Raw genomic sequence first — 25,383 nt, forward strand, 5'->3', positions numbered from 1 at the left:
CATATCGGAATACTCCGTGGCAAAACTTAAGTCATCTCAACACCGCTGGCTTCTGTTGCAGTAGATTGGCAAAATGGTGAAAGGTCATAAGGCCTTATTCAAATACTGCAGGAAAGCAGAAGTGTAAATAATTTTGGCAGTGGTCTTAGTGTGTCTAGAGCCATTCTGAAGAGAAAAAGGTAATGCATCCAATGAAAAGAAAAGTACATGCTGAGGCTAAGATTGTTATTATGGAAGCAGCTCAGACTACTGCAAACAAGCTGTTAAGGTGTTATTTCTGTAAGCAAAGAGGTAGTTCAATGCACAGCCCAGTTGATCCAAAAACCCCCCACTGTCACTGTCACCACCATCACCAGTCATTATGTTGAGTCTCTATTTTAGTGGTGTTCATCTCCTAAACCTCATCTCACCAGGTTAAAACTAATTGCTCTGAAAAAAGTCACTACAATCAATTTTGACTGCATCCAGTGTCAACTTCCCTCCAAAGTCCAGTGGCTCCATGAGAATATTGTGACTGTGGGGGGAACCTAGCATTTCTCCAAACTCTTCATCCTCCTGATCCTCCTCAGCCATGATTTCCAGCCCGTGTGATGAGATGTATTCGACAGTTGTATTCGTGTCCAGAGATGTCTGTGTGTGGTCGGAGCTGTCCGAGTCATGGGAGAAGCTCTTAATGTATGTAGTCAGAGGGTAGAGCAGTGTGCCCAGTGCCGGCTCAGAGGTCAGGTTAGTATGAAGAGGGCTCTGCGAGGAGACATTTGTAGGTGTGGTGTCACTTAGCCTGGGCAGCTCCTCGACATCCACAAGGATGGGCTCTCCTTCCTCCTCATTAACAGCGGAGTTACTGAGCTGCAGCTGGATGTTTATCTTGCCCTGTTTGGGAGTGAGATACAGGCTTAAAACAAGAACGCTGAGCTGCAGCTTAGCTTGAATTTTTATTCACTTTTCCTTGAATACCTTCTCCTGGGTGCACTCTTTTGCCCATTTGCTGTTTGCAGGATCTGGCACAATATCAAGCATGAGGCACTGGAAAAACACCCAGAACCTGAGGGGAGGATGTGGGAAAACTGAATAGTGCAGCATAGAAACATTTGTGGCAGCACAATGATTCATTTTTACTTTGATGGCAATTTTCAAGAGTTTTCTGTAACAGCCGAGATGAACACACAAAGTCAAATCTGACCTTACTGGTTGCTTTAACTTAAAAGTTCATGCAGAGTGGCTGTCTGACTTACCTCTGCTTTACAGCTGAACTCTGGCACAGACACAACAGAAACAGTATGATCAGGGAGATGACACCACATATTAGTAAGAGGGATAGTTGGGTCTCCTCTGCAACAGTAACAGTGAAAAGATGCAAGATTGCATTATATACATACATTTGGCTCTTCAGGTATCAATGTAAAAAAGAAACTTGTGCTAGACAATACAGATACATTATGGCTGTTTAAGACAAGAGTTTTTACTGTCATGAGTAAAATTGTGCAGTCAAAAGCTACAGAAAATGCAAGTATGTGGACCATGGCTTCAATGTTTTGTCAAACTATTTCCAAAGTCAAGAATGAACTTGTACAACACTTCTGAATAGGGTTTGGTATCATTTGGGTTTTTTCTTTTACCAGTGCTGGTCCCTAAAAGGTACCAGAACTGATACTTTAAAAAAAAGAAGCATAAAACAAAGGTTGACAACATTAAAAAAACAACTAAACATCCCCAGCTCTGACTAAACAGAAACACAGAATAAATGTAATGATAGTGTTAGCACATGATGTGCAGTGATGCTTTTGTTGCCTGTATCGTCCATTTCACAAATATTTCAAATCAACAGACATTTAAGTGGCACCAAAAATCTGCATTTTGATTCTGTCTGGTAGATACTGACTGCATAAGAAGTGGTGCTATATTGGCACTGCATTTCGGTACCCAACTCTACGTCTGAAGAAAGTAGGTAGAAAGGTATGGCTCACATAAAGTAGCTTGAAGCGTGGTTGATTTTTGTTGTTTTTGCTGTTTTAATGTTACTACATTCCCCTGATTATGTTGGTGTGAAACAAATTTAACCAGCAAACTAGTTTCACCCAATGTTAAATGAACAGTTTAATATTTTAGGACACAAATTCTCTGTATTGCAGAGTTAGATGAGAAGATCAACAACTTTCGTAGCTTACCTGGAAACTGGAGGAAAGAGTTAGCTGGGCTGCGTCCAACAGAATCTGCTACCAGTACATCTAAGACTCACTGACTAAAATACTATATCTCAAGTGTAAAAGCTGCAAGTTGTGACTTTGTGGTTTATATGCTGGAGTCTCTTAGTGGAACGCAAACAGTGCAGACTTTGCATCCAACTCTCCTCAAGAAAGTGATTGTCTATTTTCCAAAAAACTATTCAAACTTTAAAGAAACTTGAAAAGCTGCTTACGCTGAATGAAGAACTTGACCTTTTGACCCGCAGGGCCCTCTCCTTTAGCAGTCGAAGCAGTCATCCACAGGCTGTAGAAACCTGGAGAGAGGTCATCAGTGACATACATCCTCTCTGATGCTGCTACAGAATCTGAAATTCAAGTACACACAGGAGAGATGTCATTTTCTACAGAGGTCTTGTGTGACTGCTTTCATACAGTGCACGCTATGAACAACATGCCATCATCACCTCAGATTTCATTCCTATAAGGCACTGTACAAAAATTATTGGGGTAGCCACCAAATTACTGAACCAGGGCAGAAATGCTTTTGCACTACAATATTTTCACCCGATCCTATATTCTCTGAAAAAAATAAAAATCTTTGAACAGTTCCTAACAACCTCAGATAAAATTGTCCTTACAATGCTGCTGGTGTTCGCTGCTGCTGTCTAAATAGATGGTATATTTGGTGATACAACCCCCACGTTGACCCCTAGGAGGCTCTGTCCAGGTCACTGTCACTTTGTTTCCCTTAACCTTCTCTTGGACCAGTGGACCAGCTGCTGGTGCTGCACACAATAACAGAACCCAAAACGACTGCTCAACAGGGTGCATATTAAAGGAATATGTCAAACAATTTAATATGTTACTAATATACAGTATATCCTTATGGTGCAACTACCACAACTAATAGCAACAGCAATATTCAGCTTTATCCACAGATTATGGTTTAGTAAATGACCAAGTAATAGTAAAATTAAGCCTCTTACCTGACTCCAGAGTGGTGACACCTGCAAATGTGGTCCTATTCACTGAGCTCTCACCATAGAAAACATACAGTACTACCTCATAGCACTCAAATGTCTTTAAACCTGCATAAAGAAGAACAGTGGTACAGAAAAACATTATGGAAGGGGAAAAAAAGAGTAAATGTAGCATGAACAACAAAGATAAGACAATGATATCACTCACACACTAACATGGTTAAAATAGAGAATTATACACAGCTGTCTTTGCTTTTCTGTCTTATTTCACCTCTATTTATTTTAATTCCATGCATCCCACCTGTAATGACAGCCCGGTTGTCATTCCTGCCCAGCCTGACCCATCTGAGCTCCTCCAGCTTGTAGCCCAGTGGGTACCACTCTACCACGTATGCTGCAGGCAGCAGTGCAGTTTCAGGATTTCTCCAGGAGATGGTGACACTGTGGTTGCCTGGCATGAACTGCACATCCTGAGGTGACTGTGCTGTAAAACAGTAGCACACACAAATACTTAAAAGCTGCTTAATACAAGAGAATCATACAGACACCAACTTCAGAAAACGAGCTAAATTCCTAATAATGAAGTTCACAGTTTAATATGTTATTGTTACCTGCTGTGTGACGAGCTGTAATTCTGGCAGGAGGGGACAGGCCTTTCGAGTTACGAGCCCACACTGTCACTTCACAGTTGGCACAGAATGAGATGGAATAACTCCTGGTGTCCGCGCTGACATTAGCTACATGGTCCAATCCAGAGTTTGGGTTGTAAACTCTGAGTTTGTACCCCAAGATCTTTCCTCTAGAGACAGACATGTTTGCCTCCTGCAATCAGATGTTTAGTCAAGTATTTTCTTATGTTTCAGGAAAAGAAAAGTTTTTGTGGCACACTGCGGGAGTTTTAACATGAGCACTGGGATTTGGCTGACCTCACAGGATGTTCAGAATCAACACACTGCAAGATGAGTATGCAAGACATCATTTCTGTTCAGCTGCTCTTTTCTTGTAAACTGAAACTGCGGTGTCTGCCATCAGGTTTCACTTATCTTGTCTTTATGTGACATAAAATGAATGTAGGTGTGTGTGTGTGTGTGTGTTTGTGTGGTAGAAGGTGGGGATGTGCAAGTGTATCATACCTCAGACGTGGTCAAGGTTTGACCTTTAATTTGTGCAGAGCATAATAGTAAAGCAGGAAGACTGAAAGTGTTACTATGGCTACAACACCACACACCCACATTGACAAGAGTGAGAGCGTAGACTGGGACCACATAGAGACTACAAACTGATGAAACAGCTCAGCAGTGTCCTTTGGCATCATTCAGCAATTTAAAACTAAAATGGATGACTTTTTGAAAAGATTTCAAACCTACCTTCCAGTAAATTCTCAGTGATTTTAAATCAGATGCAGGTTCAGCGTACCACACGTCCACCTCTTCTGCAGGAGCTGAAACAGGGAGGTTGATATTTTTAACGTTTGACTTAACTCCACAATGGTTATTGGTGGTGATAGTGCTGAATAATAGGTACAAACTCTCCTAAATCTTATGCAAGTCTATTGTATTGCTGGTACTGGTGCTTTACAGGTAAACCTCTCTGGAGTCTAACTAGCCTTAACCTTTTGTCAAATACACAAGCCCACTTTGTGGCAAAGAGAAGGGGTTTCACTTTTACACATTAGGTTCCAATATCCAAACATCCAAAGGCAAAGGACAAAGTATTTAAAGGAAGCAATTAATTATTTTTGCAATTATTATTAATTTTATATAATACAGCAGTGGAGTCTGTGGGACAACAACAACTGCTTGTTCATTTGTGTTAGATTAGCCTTGTTAAATATGTTTCAGATCTCTGAGTTGATTTTCATACTGTACTGGTCTGTAACCAGCAGCTGCCTGGAAGGTCAGACTCGATAGGTCACAAATGCTTTATCACTTAAGTGGATGCCTTTCACTTTAGTGGCTTAAATTCAACCATCATGAGGATGGTTGACAAACATATGTAATTAAGCTTGTTCATTTATGGTATACTTACATAAAACAAATATAGGCGTTAAGACTATTTAAAAACCTTGTGTACTGCTGTATGAAGCTGATGATCTGTCACTGGGGCACATTCATACCTTGCACATCTTTAGAAACCTACATTATCTTCACACCATCTGTATTACAAATATCTTACAATATTTTCCATCACTGTCATCTTTACCACCTCAGCTTCCTTCACTCTTCCAGTGTTAGGCTGGTACACATTCAGACTCAACTAGAGCTGAGTCAACATATTTTATTATAATCTCATTGTATCTTATCACTATTTGGCTGGCTTTGCTCTCAACACACAACCCATTAAGATCAGTCTCAGTGGTCTTAATGATACTGTATCATGCAGGCAGACTGTGGTTAGCTAGTAACTACCTCAAATACCCAAAGGAAAGGAAACATTACTGCACTATCCGATAGTTTCCATAGATAAAGTACCACAGAGATACAGTATTGTTGATACTATATTCAGATCTGGCTGTTTCCCGTTAGAATCACTTTTATTCGGTAAGTGCAGCAATACACAAAGGTAGGCTCTTTGAACAGCCTTCTAGAGCTGCAGATTCAGTGACTTACCCTCCTCCTGAGTCCAGCCAGAAATGCTTTTGCTCCACTCACTCCACAAGCCGGTGCTGAATTTGGATCTGGCTCTGAAATGGTACAACCTGTAGGGCTCCAGAGAGGAGATACTCGACCAGTCCTGAACTGAACTCATCTGCCCAGCCTGGAAGCCAAAAATTCATTTATTTTTTTTATCAATTTAAACTCTCATTCATGCTCCAACATGTGGTAAAATACAATTTATGTCCACACTGTAGAAACACCTAATAGAGCTTTAAAGGTCATATTTGTGTTACACTGCAAGTTCACCTCTGCACCAAAGGTTTTAAGTAACCCTCTGCAAAATATCTTGCAACATCTCATTAAAAGCAGCCAAAATCTGGACCACTCTGAAGCAATTAAGATGTCTTACTTGGTCTCGGTACGTTGTCCATATCTGTTCTCCTGCTTTGTATTGAATCTCCAGATAGTGGGTCCGTACAGACTGAGTCATTCTGATGGTGCACTCTCGGGAAGAGCACTCATTTAGGCCAAGAACAGGAGCTGATGGCATCACTGCTCAGATACAAACAGTCAGAAATGTTGTGGTCAGGTATAGTAAAAACAAAAGTCTTGAGCAACTGTCACAAGATGGGCACCCAGGATAGGTTTTTGAAGTTTTATTTGCTATAAAAACAGTAATAAAAAGATAGCATTCCACTGTATCATTACATTAGTGGAAAGAAGGTGACTGTCAACTACCATAAACATTCAGAGTATAAAACAAACACATCTCACTGCAAAGCTAGTGTCACTACTTCATGCCTTCCAAACAACTTCAAACTGTCACTACATGTGATGAACACACTCTCTAAGCAAAGGCTGGCAAGCACTTTACAAACTGAAGTCCCTGGAGCTCAGCAATTTATGCAGGTCTTACCAATGTCGCTAAGTGTGTAATTAATGGTGGCGGACACTTCAGAGCCCAGTAGATTTTGGGCTTGGACCCACACAGAGATGAGCTGAACAGATCTGGGCACAACAGTTCCCTTACTGGAGACCCTGTGCGGTGCGTCTGTGTGGTCTCCAGACACAGTTCTCACCCTAAAACACACAGAGCCAAGTTTCACTGTAACGTTTAAGCAAGATCATATTAAACTATGCTACGAGTTGCTTCAGTTCTTTTTCAAACTCACCACAGCACTGAACTGTCTTTAAGATAAGTTTCCCGTCCTCTTTTCCAAGTGCAGGACACAACTCCACTTTCATCATTTGTGAGCTTGTAGATGCAGGAAATGTTTTTTGGCCGATCTGGTGGGTCTGAAGCACAAACAAGAAATGAATTAAACCAAATCATGGAGTTGAAATTGCTTGAAAATGCAGTAATAAATTGTTTGCACAAGTTCAACACATTAGGAAAACCCAGTTAGAATGTAATGTTATCAGTCACTGTTGAAAATGAGTGAAAGTAATCCATGAAATGTGTAATGTGTTGTCACTTAAACAGTGTTGTCAATTAAACTGCGTGAGCAGGTTCCATCTCGGAACAAGTGGATGCATTAATAATAGTGTGCCCATTACAGATTAGGAAATGCAGAATGTTTGTGTCAGGAAACATGCCTGTTTTTACACCTAAATTAGACACAGCTCTGTGGTCAGAATAAGCAACTTCTTGCAGTTAGCTCTGACACCCAGCCTGCAACATGTGAATAGTATGTTCTCTAAATAAAGAAGAGAAAGCAGAACCAGCTCTTTTTACAACTCTTGTAGCTTGAACCACTGAAAATGAAAGACTCATCTTGAAACACTGCGCAGTATAAAACATCCTGCAGGATCTTTGTGTCTATTTACTTAAGTTCTGAATGGGCATAAATGGAAGGGAAATGTTGTGCTCTAAGCACTAATAAAGCTGTTGGATTTGCATAGTTGTGTGCTATATGGTAACTGCTATTACAATCTTGGGCAATCATTTGATACAGAAGAGTATAAATCCAGTAAATCTGTGCCTGAACAAAAGAAAAGAATGCTGTTCCTTGATACGCACATCCAGCTGAGATGTCCAGTCCACAGGGGTCCAGTGAAGGAGAACAGCTGCACTTACAGCTGTATGTTCTGTTCTTTGTTATATTCATCACATTAGCATATATAGTTGTTGAATTCAGTTTTTCGTATCTCTGACGTGTGGGTGGATGGTCACTGAACATGGATCCCGTGCACTTGCAGTCAAAGGTGCAGTAGACTTTAAAACTGGAGCCTCTCTGCACCACATGTCCAGCACTTGACCAGATGGCACAGGATTTCTCACCTAAAGGCAGAAGTAATGACTTATACAGACTGCAATATGCATATTTAACAAGCACATTTTATATAAATATTTCAATTATTATTGATAAAATATGCTCTTATGGTGCTCACAAATAAGAGCCAATTACATACAGAACATGCAAACACAATCAGAATAACTATAGGTTTTTCAAGAAATTATTTTCATGTGTAACCACTGTCTTAACTTTTTTCTTCAGATATTATAAAAAAAGTACATATTAAAATGCCTGAAGTGTGTGTCGACGCAGTAGTCCGAGCTTACCTTTGCCATACAGCACGGCCAGCAACGTTGAGGCAGTCAAGATGGACCATGTTCGGGACATTTTCGCCATGAGTCATCAGTAAATGCCTTCTTGAGTCTCTCTCCACATTGTAGCAGGGGCTGCTAATTTATTTTTAAAATAAGCACAGGTACATACGTCCATTAGAGGGGTTCAGTTTTTGTCAGTGATACAGATTGACAGCTTGTTTTTTGTAAAACCGTTCAATAATTAAAGAATTTGCCTCTTTATTTCACATATTATATCCCCATGCTGTCTATTAACATAAATTATTGATTTTAAGCACAGAGTCGTGGACAGAAGTAGAGCGCAAGACTACACTGCAGATGTGTAAAATCAGCAATTACGGTAATTGAAACGGAAAATAAACGCTCAGTACACTCACAAACACATCACAGCCCTTTCTTCTATTAACTTTACTCGCCTTATGAAGCTTTATGAAGCTTTATCCGTCGTACGTCGTCTTAAACATCTTTGTTTGGAGCAGTGTGTCCAGAGTGACAGCGCTGTCTCGGTTTTAGCTCCGCCTCTGGTGTGAATTGAACAACTTCAGTCGCACTTCATCAGCCTGAGCCCACACTGAGCACGTCAAGGCTTTGTGAGCATTAGTTATTGGCCTGTATAGCTAAACATAGTGCATCAAAATCACAGAGTATTAATCTGTACAATCGAGGAAGGAGGTTTTAGCTAAAAGCGGCTTATAATCTTCATTTTTTGCCAAGGAATTTGCATTGCCTCCATAAAAAGTTTTGTAGAGCCACACTGATGTATTACTATTTTTAATTTTATACTGTTCCTTCTTAGCAACTGTCCCTGTGGTTAGCAACTGCACTGCAGACCACACCTGAGAGATCCTGTCTCCCTCATAAAGGATGAGAGGAATGATTATATTCTTTCACCATGAGGAAACCCTTCAGATTAGTTGCAACAGCACAGCATCCTCTCAGATGAATTTTCATCATCATATTTTCCACACAGCCCAAATGTCTCACTCCCTTAATCATATCCCCATGTGGTGCAATGGGGGACTTCCCCTTTAACTGCATCACATTTCACCTTTAGCTGTACATGCACAAGACAAGGCTTGGTATAAAAAAAATAACATTAATAAAAATAATCACATTGTTATACGAAAACATCAGCAAGCATGACAGGCAATATGGCTCCTAGAGGCTTTTTACACTTTGTGTGCCAGTAAAAGAAAGAAACCCTGAAATTGTGATTATCAGGGAGGAAGTGAGACACCACTCAGGAAGTCCTAACAAACAGTGTTGCAAGTTGTACATGTATGAGTAGGACTGAAGGTTCAGGAGCAGATTACTATAGCATGAACCACTGTACAGTATGTAGCAGGGAAATCCCCACATGACATTTATCTGGATGTGTTTTGGAATAATTTCACAGTGTGTCACATCACTGTCTAACAAAACACAGTGGCTAACATTACAAACATACAGAAGTCACACCTTAATGTTAAAATAAGAGAACCAGGCAGTAGTGGATACAGGACAGCTGTTTTTACACATTAGTGGCATGAGTTGTGGGTGGTTCAACAAGTTATAACATATAAATGTGCACTGTGCATTTGTTCACTGCTGTCCTGCCAATCATTTGGTCTAAAACTAAAATCATGGTCCAGATCCTTTACAATTCTTTTCCAGAAGTGTTCAAACTGTCCATTGGAGCAGGTATCCTTTATGTATTAAGGACATTATAAAAAAAACAAACAAACAAAAAAAAGAGTCTACAACTATGCTAGCAACTCAGCAATGCTGGTCAGCTAAATATTCACAGTGACAATGTAACATGTTGATGGTTATCAGGTATAAAGTTTACTAGGTTCACCATCTTAGACAAAGGACATTCTTTTGAGGACAGTGAAGTCCAGATCCTCTCCAGAGAACATCGCTGGTTCGAGAGAGGAGTCAAGGAAACTATTTTTGTCCAAAAAGAACACCCCTCACTAAATAGAGGTGGTGGACTAAGACACAACTTGTCATCCATCTACAATCCTGTTTTGAGATCTCTGCCCAAACATGCCCACCATAGGCGACCATAGGCGTCGGTCCACAGGGGAGGATTCAAAGACAGGTAACGACACTCACTGATACTGGGCTATAACGTCTCAGTCATTAGGGGACATTGTTGGGCATCTAAGGACTGAAACACCACCGAGGGGGATAAATATTTCCAACTCAACGCCAGTCGGGCAGAGCTGATGAAGCCTCTTGGATGAGAGGTGAAATGTCTTCGACCTAAAAACCTAGTCCAGTTGATATTTCCTAGGTTTTTCCAGTCATAAACCAAAGTACTGGAGAAATTTTTGTCCTGAGGGTGGTACAAGCTGAAAGGTCAGAGGATCACAGTTCATTCTGAGAAATAATGTCCTATCCTTCTTGGCTTGTGACCCCTGGCTTGTGTAAAATTATCTAGAAAGTCACAAGAAAAAAGTTACAGCAAAGTCTGGAAATTTAAATTCAATTACTGTAACAGAAATTTGTCTTTCTGCTTTCTTCTTAATCATCTAGCGACTCCTCAGATTTGTCTCGCGACCTTTTTTGGGGTCCCAACCCCCAGGCTGGGGACCACAGTGCTAGGGGAAAGATGAGAGGATCACCAAAATGATTGGTATATTTTATGGGAACCATGGATATCCATCACATATCATGGCAATTCAGGCAATAGTTGTAAAGACATGTCACTAAAAATCAAAAACATCTGGTGACCCTATGTCTTCATAATAAGTGATGCCAACACTGAATAATTGTGACACCTTTATTGGATTATCATTCAGTCAAACTCATTGAATAGTTTTTTAACAACTGATTATAGTTACAGATAATCTGAGGCATGATTTTACTCTAATCACACAGTCACTGAGGTCACCACATGGTCAAGTGGTGCTTAATGCTTTTTGAAAGTCAGTACAGTGCCAACTGTTTGTCTTTCCCATTGTCCCTGCTACCTGTGCGAGTTGCAGAGTGTGCTGCTGCTAACAATGGCTACCTGAGGGAAGTATGCATCAGTCAATGTTTTCTCAATGGTATACTGAGACACGTCACAAGACATTTTTTCATCCTGTTGTAACTCCAGAGAGGGAAAGTCCACTCCCACATCATTCTCAGTCCCTGTCATCCCAGATAAGACACCTCTGTTCAATACAGCCTCTGTTTTAGGCCACAAAAGGCCGTTGACTGAGCTGAGAGTCAGTACCAGGGGTGAATCCGAGAACTCCACCTCCACATTGGAAAGCAAACCTCTCAGCAATCCTCCATATACACTTGAACATATGTCCTCCTCCCCACTCACTGATATGTCCCTCTGCTCCTCTTCTGTCTCTTTTACCTCCTCTCCTTGTAAAGCAAAAGTAGCAACCTGGGGTTTGTAGCTGACATGTTCCAGTTGGCTGCCAACAAGCATTGTCCCACAGTCTAATGTGAGTAAAGGTGTCTCTGCCACAGCTGGTCCAAAATCAGGTTGGGAAACTTCGACCTGAATGGTGGGGTACACCTCGTTCCTCTCCTCCCAGGAGATCAGACTGATGGGGGACAGAGGAGGGTCACTGTGAGTGGATGAGAAGGATGGTTCACCTCTGTCCTCCTGGAGACCAAAAAAACAAAATTAAAAACAACATAGTTAGAGTTGACTGACTCACCCAAAGTGACACATATATAGCAAATGTGTTGGACAAACATGCATCATCAAGCAGAGAATAACAATGTACATCACTTTGTACTGCACTCCAGACAAGGAAACTTCTAGAAACTGTGTAGTGTTTTTGACATACTTCAAAATTTCATTAGGCATTCTAATTCAGTGCTTATTGTTGGTGTCAGTGCGGTTGTTGTTACTAAATATGGTGACAGTAGCTGACACAAAAAAAGGGAAGCATGAATGTCAATACAGTCAGCTTCATTAGCTTGTTTTGATTACCTCCAGCAGTCTGATTGCATTACTGTTTCCCAGTTTTGGCAGGTTCTCAACAAGCCCGGCAGGTCCCCAGGAAATACATTTCTGTTTGACCCTGAGATAGAAGACAATTCATAATGGATGAAACAGTAAAGTTGCATTTACAGACTTAAAGGAACAACAAAAACAGTCTTTTTCTGCCAAAACAAAGCAAACACATTTGATGGTAATGTCATAATGAATGTATCTCCACAGCTAACGATGGGGCACTCTGACCACAATTAGTACAGGCTTTGCCACATTGTGTAGGTTTCTGTCTATGTTAATCATGTGTCTTATTGTTCATCTGCTCATATTGTGGTGTGGCATTTGATGGTGTGGCATGTTTCCTGGTTACTAGTAAAACAAAACCTTAAAAATCCATTGCAGGAGACTGAGAAAATCAAGTTCTGGTTATTCGAACGGACTACTTTCACTACTCTTAGATTATGTATGTTGTCTGTTATAGTGACTTGTTTGTTATGGTGACTGTTGTTTTCCATGAAACTATGACAGAGATTAAAGTGATAGACATACCTCTTCCTCACACAACTCCAACACATTAGGTTGGCTATGATCGCCATGAAGAGGGTAATGATGAAAACAGTCACAATCACCGGGCCAACTAGAGGAGAAGGGAAACACACAACAGTTTAATAGACTAGTTGTCACAGAAAATAATGTTCTCCACTTAAGGCTTCATTGTAATGACATGAAATGAAAGGGAATTACAGCCACATTTACATACAGTGGGTATGGAAAGTTTTCAGACCCTTTCAAGTTTTCCACATTTTCTTATGCTTCAGACTCATCTTATAATGAATTCAGTTCACTTTTTTCCTCGTCAATCTACAGACAGTACTCCATAATGACAAAGTGAAAACAGTTTTTTTGGAGTGTTTTGTAAATTTATCAAAAATAAAAGACGGAAACTTCCCATTTACATAAGTATTCAAACCCTTCAGTGGGGGACTGTGGCACCAGTTAGTACAGATTTGGCTACATGGTTTGGGTATCTGTCTATGTTAATCGTGTATTCTTGTACATCTGTTCTTATTGTCGTGTAGCATTTCATGAAATCAGCTCTAGTGGTATGCATCCTGGTTACTAGTAAAACAAAACCTATGCACACTGAAAATCTGTTGCAGGAGAATGAGTTAAAGCACATTTCGCAGCAACGATAGCCTCAAGTCTTGAGGATGAAGCTACAAACTTGCCATATTTTTCTTCTGGAATTTTCTTCTTCTTGGTAGGCTTGTTTAAGGTCAACCAGGTTGGATGGGGAGCACTGGTGCACAGCCATTTTCAGGTCTCTCCAGAGATGCTCCATTGGGTTCAGGTATGGACTCTGGCTGGGCCACTCCAGGACTTTCCCAGAGTTTTCCTGAAGCCACTCCTATGTTTTTTTGATGGTATGCTTTGGGTTGTTGTCTTGTTGAAATGTAAACCTTCGCCCCAACCTAAGCTCTGAGACACTGTAGAAGGTTTTCATTCTGAACTGCGCTATATTTTTCAGCATCCATTCTTCCCTCACCCCTGACTAGTCTCCCAGTCACAGATGCAGAAAACCATCCCCACAGCCTCATGCTGCCACCATCGTGTTTGACTATAGTGATGGTATTAGTGAAATGATGCTCAGTGCCTGGTTTTCTCCACACACACTATTGGGAATTGTGGCCAAATAGTTTCATCTGACCAGAGGATTTTGCGTTTCATGGTCTGAGACTCCCTCAGGTGCCAAAACTCCCAGCAGGCTGTCATAGGCCTTTTAGTGAGGAATGGCGTCCTTCTGGCCAGTCTACCATAGAGGCCTGATTGGTGGAGTGCTGTGCAGAAGGTTGTCCTTCTGTAAGGTTCCCCCATCTCCAGAAAGGAACTGACCTTTGGTTCTGTCTGACCAAGGCTCTTTGTCCCTGATTACTCAGTCTGGCTGAGCGGCCAGATCTGTGAAGACTGTTGGGGGAGGCTGCTGTGCTCTTGGTCACTTTCAGTGCTGTAGAAATGTTCTTGTATCCTTCCCCAGATCTGTGTCTTGACACAGTCCTGTCTCGTAGGTCAGTGGACAGTTCACTCAGCCTCATGGCTTTGTTGTCACTGACATACACCATCAACTATGAGACCCCATACAGACAGGTGTGTGCCTGTCCTGATTATATCTAATCAATTAAATTAGCCACAGGTGGACTCTAACCATGCTGTAGAAGCATCTGAATGACTATTGCAATGGTGGAAGAAGTATTCAGATTGTTTACTTAAGTAAAAGTAGCAATAACACAGTATAAAAAAAATACTCTGTTACAAGTAAAAGTCGTGCATTGAAAATATCAAGTAAAAGTAGAAAAGTGTTAGCAAGAAATATACTTAAAGTACCAAAAGCACAAGTACTAATTATGCAGAATGGCACAGTTTACATTGATGTACATCATATTATTTGATTAAGGGAATCAATTTTAAGAATTTGAAACATAACAAAATGTGGAAAACTTGAAATGGTCTGAAAACCTTTCATATGCACTGTATCTACAGGAAAGTGCTTTAGAGGTAATGGCTAAATATGTTGGTATTTGTGGTTTTAACAGGGCCAGAGAATAGCAGCAGGATACTGACCTGGAGGGGCTGCAGGCAGAGAAGAGATCCGTCTTGCTCGTGGTCCTTCTCCCACTGAGTTGGATGCAGTCAGCTCCAAAGCCACTGTTCCTTCAGAACAGTCTATCCACATCTGTCTGGGGCTGGAGGCTGGCACCATCACTGGATGAGAGTCAGGGTTTCCTTGGTTAAAGCTGCTCATCTACAGTTATTTTAGATATTTAAAGCTGCTATAACTGGTGTGTGGTTAAGCTATGAACACAACATTGACATATCATCAGCCTTTAAGTTGATATGGTGAACTTATTACACATCCAGCAGTTGCAGAGTAACATTATCATTCATTTGGATTTGTGTTTCTGGCCACCTGATGAATTCAAGTCCAATATTCAGTCTTTTAGCTCTGTTTTTGATCTCTACCAACTCCTGAGAAAAATATAACTTTAGGTGCTAAATGCTATGTTCTCCAGCTGGTTCCTAACTTTGTCTGTTATTTGCATCCGAGAAGTTACAGTACAAAGCCTTTATATACTGTACTTTTTCACTGAAACACTTGTCTCATGAGGGCAATGACAGTGAACCAAAACATTAAAGTTGTGGGTCGGACAGCTAAACAGTGAGCTGAAACTCAAAGTGGAGCTGCAGTTTCAGGTGATTATTCTCTGTATCAGAAGTGACATCTTTCATACCATCACACAGGTTTCACATTGTCATTTGATACACTGTTATAAAAATACTCACTATAGCTGCTTTAAGGTGGAAAATATGCAATTAAACAAGGACGGCTTTGATTTAATCTGTACAATCGCGCAAAATCCAGTAAACATGACGAGTTCTTCTGTAATGAAATAACTAATTATGAGTGTTGAGACTACAAGTAAAGTCTTGACCTTTGAAACAACAGAAATGACCTCAGTGGAAGTTGTGGTGAGACTGTTTTGTCAACTTCTTTTTCCACCGTCAAACATGAATTTTCAGTCACGGAGGAGAAGTGCTTTAAGTGGTCAGAAAAACAGATGTGAACATCTACCTATGGATGAACTCCAAAAATAAAAAAAATCTGCTAATCTGAAAAGGAAGCTTGTGCGGTATGACAGAAAGCTCCAGAACAGCTTCTAAATGGCCCATGTGGTGAGACCAGTTTGTCAAATATGAATGTTGGAAAATGTTCAGCTTTCTGTGTTTTATTTTATCTGCTTGTGAAACAACTTCAGGAGAGCCCTTGAGTATGTAGAGAAAAAGAATTTATATTTATTAAGTTTCATGTCTGTATGTGTTTCCCAGTGTGGTGCAGCCATAACTGCTATAGACTATCACTAGCTTCTGACAAGGAGTTGTGTTTTGAGAAAAAGTTTTTAAAAAAGCATGAGAATAAGTTAACACATTTAAGTAATTCTGAGCAAAACACTGACTTGAAGAAAGGATAATGGTGCCCTGCATGCACACAACATATCATAACAGAAAGAGGAAAAGGTAAGTTCTCAGGTGCCTCTACACAGATGTTCCAGAAATAGTGTGTGAAGTGGGGAGGGGGGTTAGTAACAGCCTTCATGGTTGCATGTAGCCACATGGCTTCCTGTTCATGGTTAAAGCCAGTTCTAGAAAACTCTATGCTTCACTGCAGGCATTGTGAAAAAGAAGGCAACTAACCAAATATCACTGTGCTCACTAAGGGCATCTGATCAGTCATAATGTCCTCAACTTTGTCTGAGACATATATTCAGTCAGGCAGGATTAAATATAACCCTAAGTCAGGCTTTCTGAATAAAAGTAAACATAGTAAATGTTCCTTATCAACATTGTAACATCTGTTATGCTCCATTGGTTCTATTGTCTTTCTTAATATAGAGGCTAACCCCTCCTTTCCAACCAGCAGTGTAATGCTTGAAATTCACCTTGTTACTGGAACTTAAGAGCAGAAAAACCCTGCTGATGCATTGAAGGTTTGTGGGAGGGGACTAACAATGGAGTGCAGGTTGCGCACTTTCCATTATATAACAGCAGCTTATGCTGAAACACAATATATGCACACTACTGCATATATATAATTTCCCATATGTGTGCAGAGCCACAAACAGTCTAGAAACCTTAGCCTGACCAAGGTAAAGTACACACATGAATGTGAGGTTAAATGGGCACCATAAAGAGCCCTTATTGTACAAGAACAGGAAACCTGCAGCAAGGCTGTGTTTCCTCCAAACCTTCACACTAAATCAAAGTGTCATTATATTGTGAGGGAGAATGATACAATCCACAGATGATACAAAGCAGCTCAGTGACATTGGTCTGTAGTTTTATGGGTTAAGTGGTACAGTTTTCTAACTGGAAAAATGCTTAAAATACATGTCTGAGATTTCTGCTGCAGTCACAACACATTAGTGGTGAACACAATTTTATTTGACACATAAGACAAAGAAAAACAAAAAATCCTTTCATGTTGAAATCAGTAAATATTTCTCACTTATGATTTTAAAAAATGACTTCAGTGTTAAATGGAATACTGCCAGTTCATTTTCTATTACCCAGCTACTTGATGAATTACTTAATTGTTTCAGTTCTCTTCACATATATAAGACAAACACACATAAAATGAAACAGTATGACTTCTCACCACTTCGTTCTGTTTTGCTGGAGTCCAACGTCTGGACATAGATGGTGTAGTTTGTGATGAAGCCTCTCTGCTGGTCCACAGGCAGCTCATGCCACTGGATCAGGACTCGCCTGGCCTCATGGATCAGCACCAACATATTGGGACTAGATGCTGGTTCTGAAACAGAGAGACAGAGAGAGGATCATACCAGTGTGTATATGCTGTAAATCAAATGTTGTGCGAGTCCTTAATGTACATACATACAGTATGTACATCACACGATAAACTCAGTTGTTGAAAAATGTCCCCCTTTACATTTAAAAGCTGTTTCTGTGGGCATGTGGAGTCTACAGGTCTTACTCTGTTCTTTGGAGTAGACCAGACCAGATGATGGAACACAGACGCCTCTGGTGGTCACAGCATACAGAGAGATATTATACCTCACACCAGCCTTCAGACCTGAAACAATACAGGGAAACCAAACACTCTCAACTAGAATTCACAAATACACAAATTTGCTTCTAACCTTTGAATTCAGCTGCATCAACGGTATAAGATTAATTTTAGATCTTCCACGGGTATCGAAAGGATAAATGCACAAATGAGTGTAATTCACCAACAGCCCACAAGAGGCCACAGTTTGATATCTCAGTTTAAGCCTATATATCAGTTTCATACAGTAAATGTTTTATGTGTGTGTTGGAGTGGCTGTTACTGCGTTGTCACCATGCTTGAATTGTAAGTGCTATGTACCTGGGATGGATGTGTTATTTTGATCTTTGGGCAACTTTTGCCATTGCAGCTCTGCTGCGGGTACACTTGTCCACTCTATCACATAGTACAGCAGGTCTCCAGACGCTGACCGTTGCTTGGTCCCTGGCCATGACCAGGAGACGAGCACAGCACTGCCATTAACTGCAGGAGCCACCTCTCTCAGAACAGGTCCAAAAACACCTAAACAAAAAATATAAATTTTATTCTTTGGCTTTCTTTACAACTTAATCTTGCTTTACTAGGTTTCTAGGTTTTGTCCTCTTATGTTTTTGTTTTTGTGTACCTGAGTGTCTGAGTGGCACATCAGCTGGTGGAGAAGTCCCATATAAGGTGACAGCGCTGATGCTCAGTGCCTGAACCTCTGCTGGTACCTGGACTGAACACTGGCTCAAAGCAGCAGCACAGGTCACATTCTGTGTCTGGCCATTAACCAGAAACATTTTGTACTGCTGCACCTCACCACTGTAGTCCTCTCTTGATGGGGGCTAGGAGAAGTCCATCTATCACTAGAGGTTTACTTGTTTACATCATCCAGGAGGTATGTTTTAAAGAAATATGTTTGACAGTTTGGGAGGTAATGTTATTGGCTTTTTCACAAGGAGTTATATGAGAAGATTGATACCACTGTCATATCTGCCAATCAAATATGAAGCTGTAGCTAGCAGATGGTTAGCTTAGCTTAGCAAAAAGATTAGAAACAGAGGGAAGCAGATAGCCTGGCTCAGTCAAAAGGTCCACCTACTGGCACCTCTAAAGCTCACCGATTAAGGTGTTATATCTCTTTCGTTTAGTGCGCACAAAAATTTGTAAAACCAATAAAGGTCTTGTGGGCAGATAATGGCTAGACTATTTCTCATCTGGATGCAGTGCAGGGCATTAACTGCCAAGATAAAGCCATTTTTGCAACAGACATGAAAGTGGTAGCAATCTTTTCACCTAACTCTTGGCCAAAAGGAGGAGAGAGAGAGAGAATAAGAGTATTTTGCAAAAGTTATAACTATTCTTTTAATCAATGAGAAGTGGAGCCTTGGTGTGGTATAACTAAATAAATGTAGCAGAATATACAACTTCTAGTATTTGGCGTAACTCTGTATTACAAAATAGGCAGTATTAATATACTGTAAATGCCAAAGTTAATGAACAGTTATCACACATTACCTTCCACAAAACTGTCACCACCTGCAGCCTGTTTGTCGCATGGCTTCTGAAAACCCTCCACACATGTAATTGCTGAGATGGACCTAAAGATAAGGTCAACCACAAGATGTCGGTTGTTGGATGAGTGACAACAAACTTGCACATTTTCATATTCAGACAGCCTTTGATGCATGTTGAGAAAGAATGTTGTGGATCAGGTGTGAGCTTGCCTTTTCCAGGGCTTCTCCCCCTCATAGACAGGCTCCATTTACTGCAGACCGACCTTTTGGTGGAGGTCAAGCTGGGTGTGAAGCATGTTCTCAACTGGAATTCATAATCAGTCAGCGGCCTCAAGTTGTCCAGTCTTATCAGACCTTCATTGAGCTCTGTTCCCTCTTTCACTTCCTGAAAAACATCAGAAGATTAGTTAATCTGCAGACAGCCTAATAGAAGGTGATTCTGCAAATCATCACATAACTATCACAGGTATCATAACATCACATTACCCAGGAGCCATTATCTGTGTGGAGTCTGATGTTTGGTCTGAGATGCACTGAGGATTCAGGGGTTTTCCACTGCAACATGGTTGCTATGGAGCTATTCCCAAACTCTATCTGCATAATTTGAGGGGTCTCTGGTATCACTGAAATTCAGTAGAAATATCATAAAAGAACACAAGTGATGATGATTGTGCAACATGACTCAAAAACAAACAACAGTGTGACTCAGGAAATCACTGCTGTTAAAGCACGTCATAACTCCAAACACTTCAGTGAAACAATGGATGCACTGAGCCAACAATTCACCTCAAAAAGATATTACAAAACCAGAGAAACAGTTTGCTGATAGCCAGGCTAAAATAGCCAAACTGTGATGACATGATGCAATAGTTCATAGGATGACTAATTTCACAAGGAAATAACAGATCACACCTTTTTAAAAAACAAGTGAGTTTACGTAGATGGACACTCATTTATAGTGTTCAACAGAAGTGACAGCTTACCTATATCCTTTACACACAGGATGAACAGTTCCTGTGAGGCTCCGAAGTGGTTGTAGGCAGTGACAATCAAGTGGTATTTAGTGTTTTCATCTAAAATTCCACGTGGTATGGTGATGTTTTCATGTCGGGTTTGGGCTAAATGTATCTGGATGCCATTTTCTCTGATATAAAAATGTATTTAAAATGAGTTTTGCAGATAAAGCATATATTAAGCTGCTGAAAAACAACAAACAAAAGCCTCATGTGACCCCAAAATAACACCATACCTGTTGACTGAAATGTTGAAGGTTGTGGGGAGGTACGTTTCCTGTCCTTTCTTCCACGAGCAGCCTACAGCATCTGAGCTCCTTGTAGTTTCACAGTTAATGCTTTTGGGTTTATCTGGAGGGACTTAAAGAGAAAAGGTTGGAAAAAATGAAAAGGAAATCACTGTTATTTTTTATGTGTGCTGAGAAATGCAAACTCTGTCTTATGTTTTCTGGCACACTATAGTTCACCTGCAGTTCTGGTTCCACACACACACACACACACACACACACACACACACACACACACACACACACACACACAGTGTGGGAATCAAAAGATGTCGCTCATGGACAAAAAGTGTGCTATGAGTTTTTCCCAGAAATAACAATGGAAGCTATATGGCAAATGTTTACACACACCAGATGGGCACTATTTTAATCCTGAAAGTCACCTCGATCCCTCCCCACTCTACCTCCTGAGTGGGTTGTATGCTAACTGGAAGATTAGTGGGTCGATTCCTGGCTTGTCCAGTCCACATGTTGCAGTGTCCTTGAGCAAGACACTGAATCCCCAATTACTTCCGGTGATGTCACTGGTGTATGAATGTGTAAGTGCTTGGGAGTGTGAATGGGTGAATGGCCAAATAGCATGAAAGGGCTTTGAGTGTGGTGCAATGCATAGAAAAGCACCATACAAATTTAAGACCATTTACCTGTAGGAGTGCTCCTGACCAACAGTAGTCACAGCTGTTACACCCATTTGTTCTGAAACAAGGGTTTTCAACCAGTGGACTACTGCCCCCTGCTGGTCTGCAAAGGCATTATAGATGGCCCTGATCATGCATTCAGTAATGTAGTTTTACTGTAGGAATTTGTTTTAAACTCATTTACACATATTACTTATTGTTTGTGAATAATCAAATTCACATAAGTATATAAAATTTAGAAAAGGTGAGGTGGCTTTCAGATACATTACTCTATCACCAGACTGAGTGGATTTCTGCCCAGTTGAGCAATGTTTTCTTCAGTTGGGTGAGCTGTTATAATTCAGGCCACTTTTGGGCAGTTGTTTCATCAGTTGGTGACTTATGAAAAGTTGAGTATTGGCTCTGCTGGACATGCAGTGATGATGAGTATCAAAACCAAATGTCATTCCAGTTTATTACAGCTACAATAAGTTGAAACTTAATGTTACTGCCTACAATATCAAATCAGTGGCAATGAGCTAGTGAGTTTTATACACTGTGTGTACATAATTTATGTTTGCTCATAATTCTGTATTTGCACATAATGTAAATTGGAAAATTTTATGTTTTCTTTTTAATTCATACAACCCTAATTCTATGTATATGACTGTAGACATCAGAACCAAGTGTACATACGTCCACCATGTAGTTCCAGTCCATTGACAATCTTGGACAGCTGATCCCCCTTCAACTTACAAAGCACTTCAAGCCGTGGTGTCTGGACATTGAGCAGATTAAATACCATTGTGGTGCAGTTCACTTTCTTCCTAGCATCCACAGTCTGACCATTCAGCTCAAGAGATATTGTGAACCTGCAAGTCAGTAAAAATAACTACATCTGAACAAAACCTTTTTTGGCAAGAAGTCAAACATAACAAAACATAGTTGACATATCTGAGTACCTAAGTATAGACAAGGCATATTGACTCATATTTCATCGTGCTGTATTTTCACCATTCCTACCCGTGTTGACATTTTGTGACATGGCAGTACACTGTCAGGTTTGAGCCTATGAGGAAAAGCGGGGCTGGCTCTACTGTCAGGTAGCCAAGACCATTGAAGCGCTGGCTGCCAGCAGGTAGCAGAGGGCAACCTGTCCAGAAAAGACAGAAACACAGGTTTTCATAGCATTTGTGAGGAGTTATGTTTAGTTTAAAAACCATAGTTAAAATTAGATGGTACATATGAATATTGCACACTGCACAGCAACAGGTTTATTGTTCAGCTCATCGGTGCTGTCAGGAATGTAATTCTGTGACACAACCTGCCTCCTCTGTTCTCACTGTTATTGTCAGTGTCCATTACTAGCTTTGCAACAAGACATGCCAAGAAAATTTGTAGACAAAAACTCTTTCCATGTTTGTTTGACTGTTACACAAAAACACTTTTTTTTAAACCTCACCACTGTGGCCAGAGCTGCAAAACAGGGTTTAGAGCTTGAAAACCACAGCAACTACGAACCCTTTTTCTCACCAAATCAAGGACCAAATTTAACTGAATATGCTGGATAGAAAGACAGACAGACAAACAGACTGATACTCACGGTTTAGGGAAAAAGTGAGCAGTATAATGATGCATCTCCAAATGGCTGAGAAGATATTCATCTTATCTCATTTTTGTTAATCTCGAGGAGCCCACTCAGCATGACTCAGCAGCTATAAACAAAGGTCATCTGTATAATTAAATTGCCAAATAATTTTTTCTAAAGAGCAGTTTCATGGGAATTTTCATACATGAAGTGAGTCTTTAAAACTTACCTCAGCCATTTGTGTACAGGACATGTTCAGGCTGACACAAACAGGAGACACAGTGTTGTGCTGAACTTCAAGTGGAAAGCTGAAGCACATAACATTTACCAAAGTACAAAAAACTCTGTGACAAGCAGCTGTGAGATAAAACATTCCTGTCACTGCATCATCCTGATGAAACAACTGAGATTAACATGTTAACATTAACATGCACTGCATCAAATCTCAGCATCTGATTTTTTAAGATACCTTGAAAGGAAAAAGTACCTTTCAATACAGCAGTTCTTACATGTTTTCTACATTTTCTCTATCATAGATACCGACACATCACCTTTCATTAGTGGATATGTTCAGATAAGGCTCACCAGAATTTCATGCTGCCTGCACGCTGTCAGGTTTTATCATCAAGGTGCAATCCAACAAGTGTTAAGCAATAGATTCAACTTCCTCTGCTGATTTGCTTTGTGAGACACATCTGACTAAATGAACTTTGCTGTGTGAATGAAACATCTTAAAGAGGCCAGTGACCTAGTTTGGTGGTATTTTGGTAAATGCAGAAACTGTGAACATTAGTTTGAGTACCTTGGTGCCCTACTTCAGTTATCCGTTTTTCATCACCACAAGCCTCCAGTTTAGTCATTTTCCCAGCACCTGCTCTCATTAAACGTGCTGCTGTTGGCAGATAATAAAAGGATCGAACCAACGTGTAATATGCTGTGACGTCTACTTTAATGAACATGCTGACAGTAGCTTCACAGCAACCTCATTATTTCTACTGATTCTGACACTTCTGAAGATGTCTTACAGTAATGCTGAATGTGAATAGCAAACCATTAAGTACAAACAATAATGATTCACTAAAAATTACAAAGTCAAAGTATAGCTAGTTAGTTAAAAACAAACTTACACTTCTCTCCTGAAAAGGTCCCCTTCAAATAAAAATAAACTCATAGTTTTTCTCACTGAGCTTGTTTCCTATGGTCATAGTCCTCAGAGTAGCATGTCACCTGTGTCTGAAGAAAGATAAGCACAATCCGTTGATCTGTAATTTCCTTTTACTAGTTAATTTCCATCTCTGATCTCAGGGAAAACCCAGAAGTCAGAGGGGGAGTATGTTTATGTAAAGATAAGAGAGACCACACAGTTGAGGTTTGCTCATTTTCAGAGTTGCTATGGCTTAATGTAAAAATGTTAAGAGTTCAATGTCAAGACAAGTAGCATAAAGTGACTTTTTTATATGTAAAGCCATTTGGTACGTGATGCAGGATGATAAAGGATCTGTTAAATTATATACTGGCATTTTCTGACACACAAACTTTATACTCTAAAGAACTTAAATTAAATATTCAGTATGTTGCAAACTATATAACAGCATGAACCAACTTGATAAACATCACTATGTAGTGCACTGTATTCTCCAACCTGAGTTTTTTTTTGAATGATCTCTCTAACAGCTGAACTGACTGAAATGAATAACAAAGTTCTCAAAGAAATCGCATGGCATATTAAACCATCTATTTGCTTATTAGATATTCTGCCTACAAGCTTTTTAAAAGTTGGACATGTTGTAAATTCTACGTTGCTCAGCTCTCTTAAGCATCTTTACACCATCATCCAAAAAAGAAAGAAAAGTCATCTCATGAGCTCAACTTCTTTCCCGGCATAAACACACAAACACACAGAAGTCACAAAATTTAGGACACCAATTAAAACAGCAAGATCCTATAAATGGCCATTGACATGTCTGTGTGCTCTGGAATGAATCCTAAACAAGCAGAAGACAGAGGGGCACTGGAGGTCAAGCACGCTATAACTAATCAAGGGCCTCCCATTACCACACCATGCCACTTTGGGTCCATATAACACAGCACATCTATTGTACTTGCATCCTAGATAAACTTTACAACAATCATGGGGAACCAGGGCACCTAGCATAATCCCAAAACCTTATCATGTTAGGGTTGGTGTCTCTCACCAGGAGGTGAGAGAGAGAAAGAGGACTGAGTGCAAACTCAGTGCTAGTTGGAAAACAAAAGAGTCTTTATTACAAAAAACAAGCGGTTGAGGGAAAACAAAGTCAATGGGGTTAATGTGGTCCAAACCAGGGTTGAGCAGTGGAGGCTGAAAGGACCAGGATGTGCAGGTAAGCAAGCAGGCGAGCAGCAGGAACCAGGAGGATCAGAGGACAAAGACAGACAGGTGAGTGGATTGACGCTGCAGCAGCATAGAGGAGAAGCGTGCGATCCACAGTGGGCTGG

The 25,383-nt window shown here is 40.4% G+C and overlaps 2 protein-coding genes across 4 annotated transcripts; both read right to left on the reverse strand.

Moving 5' to 3' along the window:
• Nucleotides 1–20: 20 nt before the first annotated feature.
• Nucleotides 21–8,930, reverse strand: il12rb2 (interleukin 12 receptor, beta 2a). Of its 3 annotated transcripts, none has more exons than XM_020612241.1 (16): nt 8,770–8,930; nt 8,327–8,446; nt 7,784–8,044; nt 6,936–7,059; nt 6,680–6,843; nt 6,173–6,315; nt 5,776–5,923; nt 4,534–4,607; nt 3,778–3,988; nt 3,468–3,650; nt 3,173–3,274; nt 2,825–2,971; nt 2,420–2,551; nt 1,236–1,332; nt 958–1,045; nt 21–873 (listed from the first exon to the last, which is right to left on the reverse strand). In XM_020612241.1, the coding sequence occupies exons 2-16, from the start codon at nt 8,394–8,396 to the stop codon at nt 421–423; spliced, it is 2,397 nt and encodes a 798-aa protein (XP_020467897.1). In that variant the 5' UTR covers nt 8,397–8,446; nt 8,770–8,930; the 3' UTR covers nt 21–420. The 3 variants fall into 3 exon arrangements, with proteins under 3 accessions (XP_020467897.1, XP_020467896.1, XP_020467898.1); XM_020612240.1 differs by having other exon boundaries at nt 8,327–8,449; XM_020612242.1 differs by lacking the exon at nt 8,770–8,930 and adding an exon at nt 8,731–8,762 and having other exon boundaries at nt 8,327–8,449.
• A 2,178-nt stretch (nt 8,931–11,108) lies between these two features.
• Nucleotides 11,109–24,236, reverse strand: il23r (interleukin 23 receptor). The gene is made up of 18 exons (XM_020612226.1): nt 24,033–24,236; nt 23,135–23,213; nt 22,921–23,032; nt 22,341–22,470; nt 22,014–22,189; nt 20,650–20,773; nt 20,384–20,544; nt 19,887–20,023; nt 19,611–19,785; nt 19,402–19,484; nt 18,527–18,728; nt 18,223–18,423; nt 17,830–17,928; nt 17,491–17,646; nt 14,901–15,041; nt 12,831–12,918; nt 12,279–12,369; nt 11,109–11,945 (listed from the first exon to the last, which is right to left on the reverse strand). Exons 3-18 carry the CDS (start codon nt 22,979–22,981, stop codon nt 11,307–11,309), a joined length of 2,664 nt encoding a protein of 887 aa, XP_020467882.1. The 5' UTR covers nt 22,982–23,032; nt 23,135–23,213; nt 24,033–24,236; the 3' UTR covers nt 11,109–11,306.
• Between the last annotated feature and the right edge of the window lie 1,147 nt (nt 24,237–25,383).

Source organism: Monopterus albus, unplaced genomic scaffold, assembly GCF_001952655.1.
Source record: "Monopterus albus unplaced genomic scaffold, M_albus_1.0 scaffold122.1, whole genome shotgun sequence".
Classification (NCBI taxonomy): domain Eukaryota; kingdom Metazoa; phylum Chordata; class Actinopteri; order Synbranchiformes; family Synbranchidae; genus Monopterus; species Monopterus albus.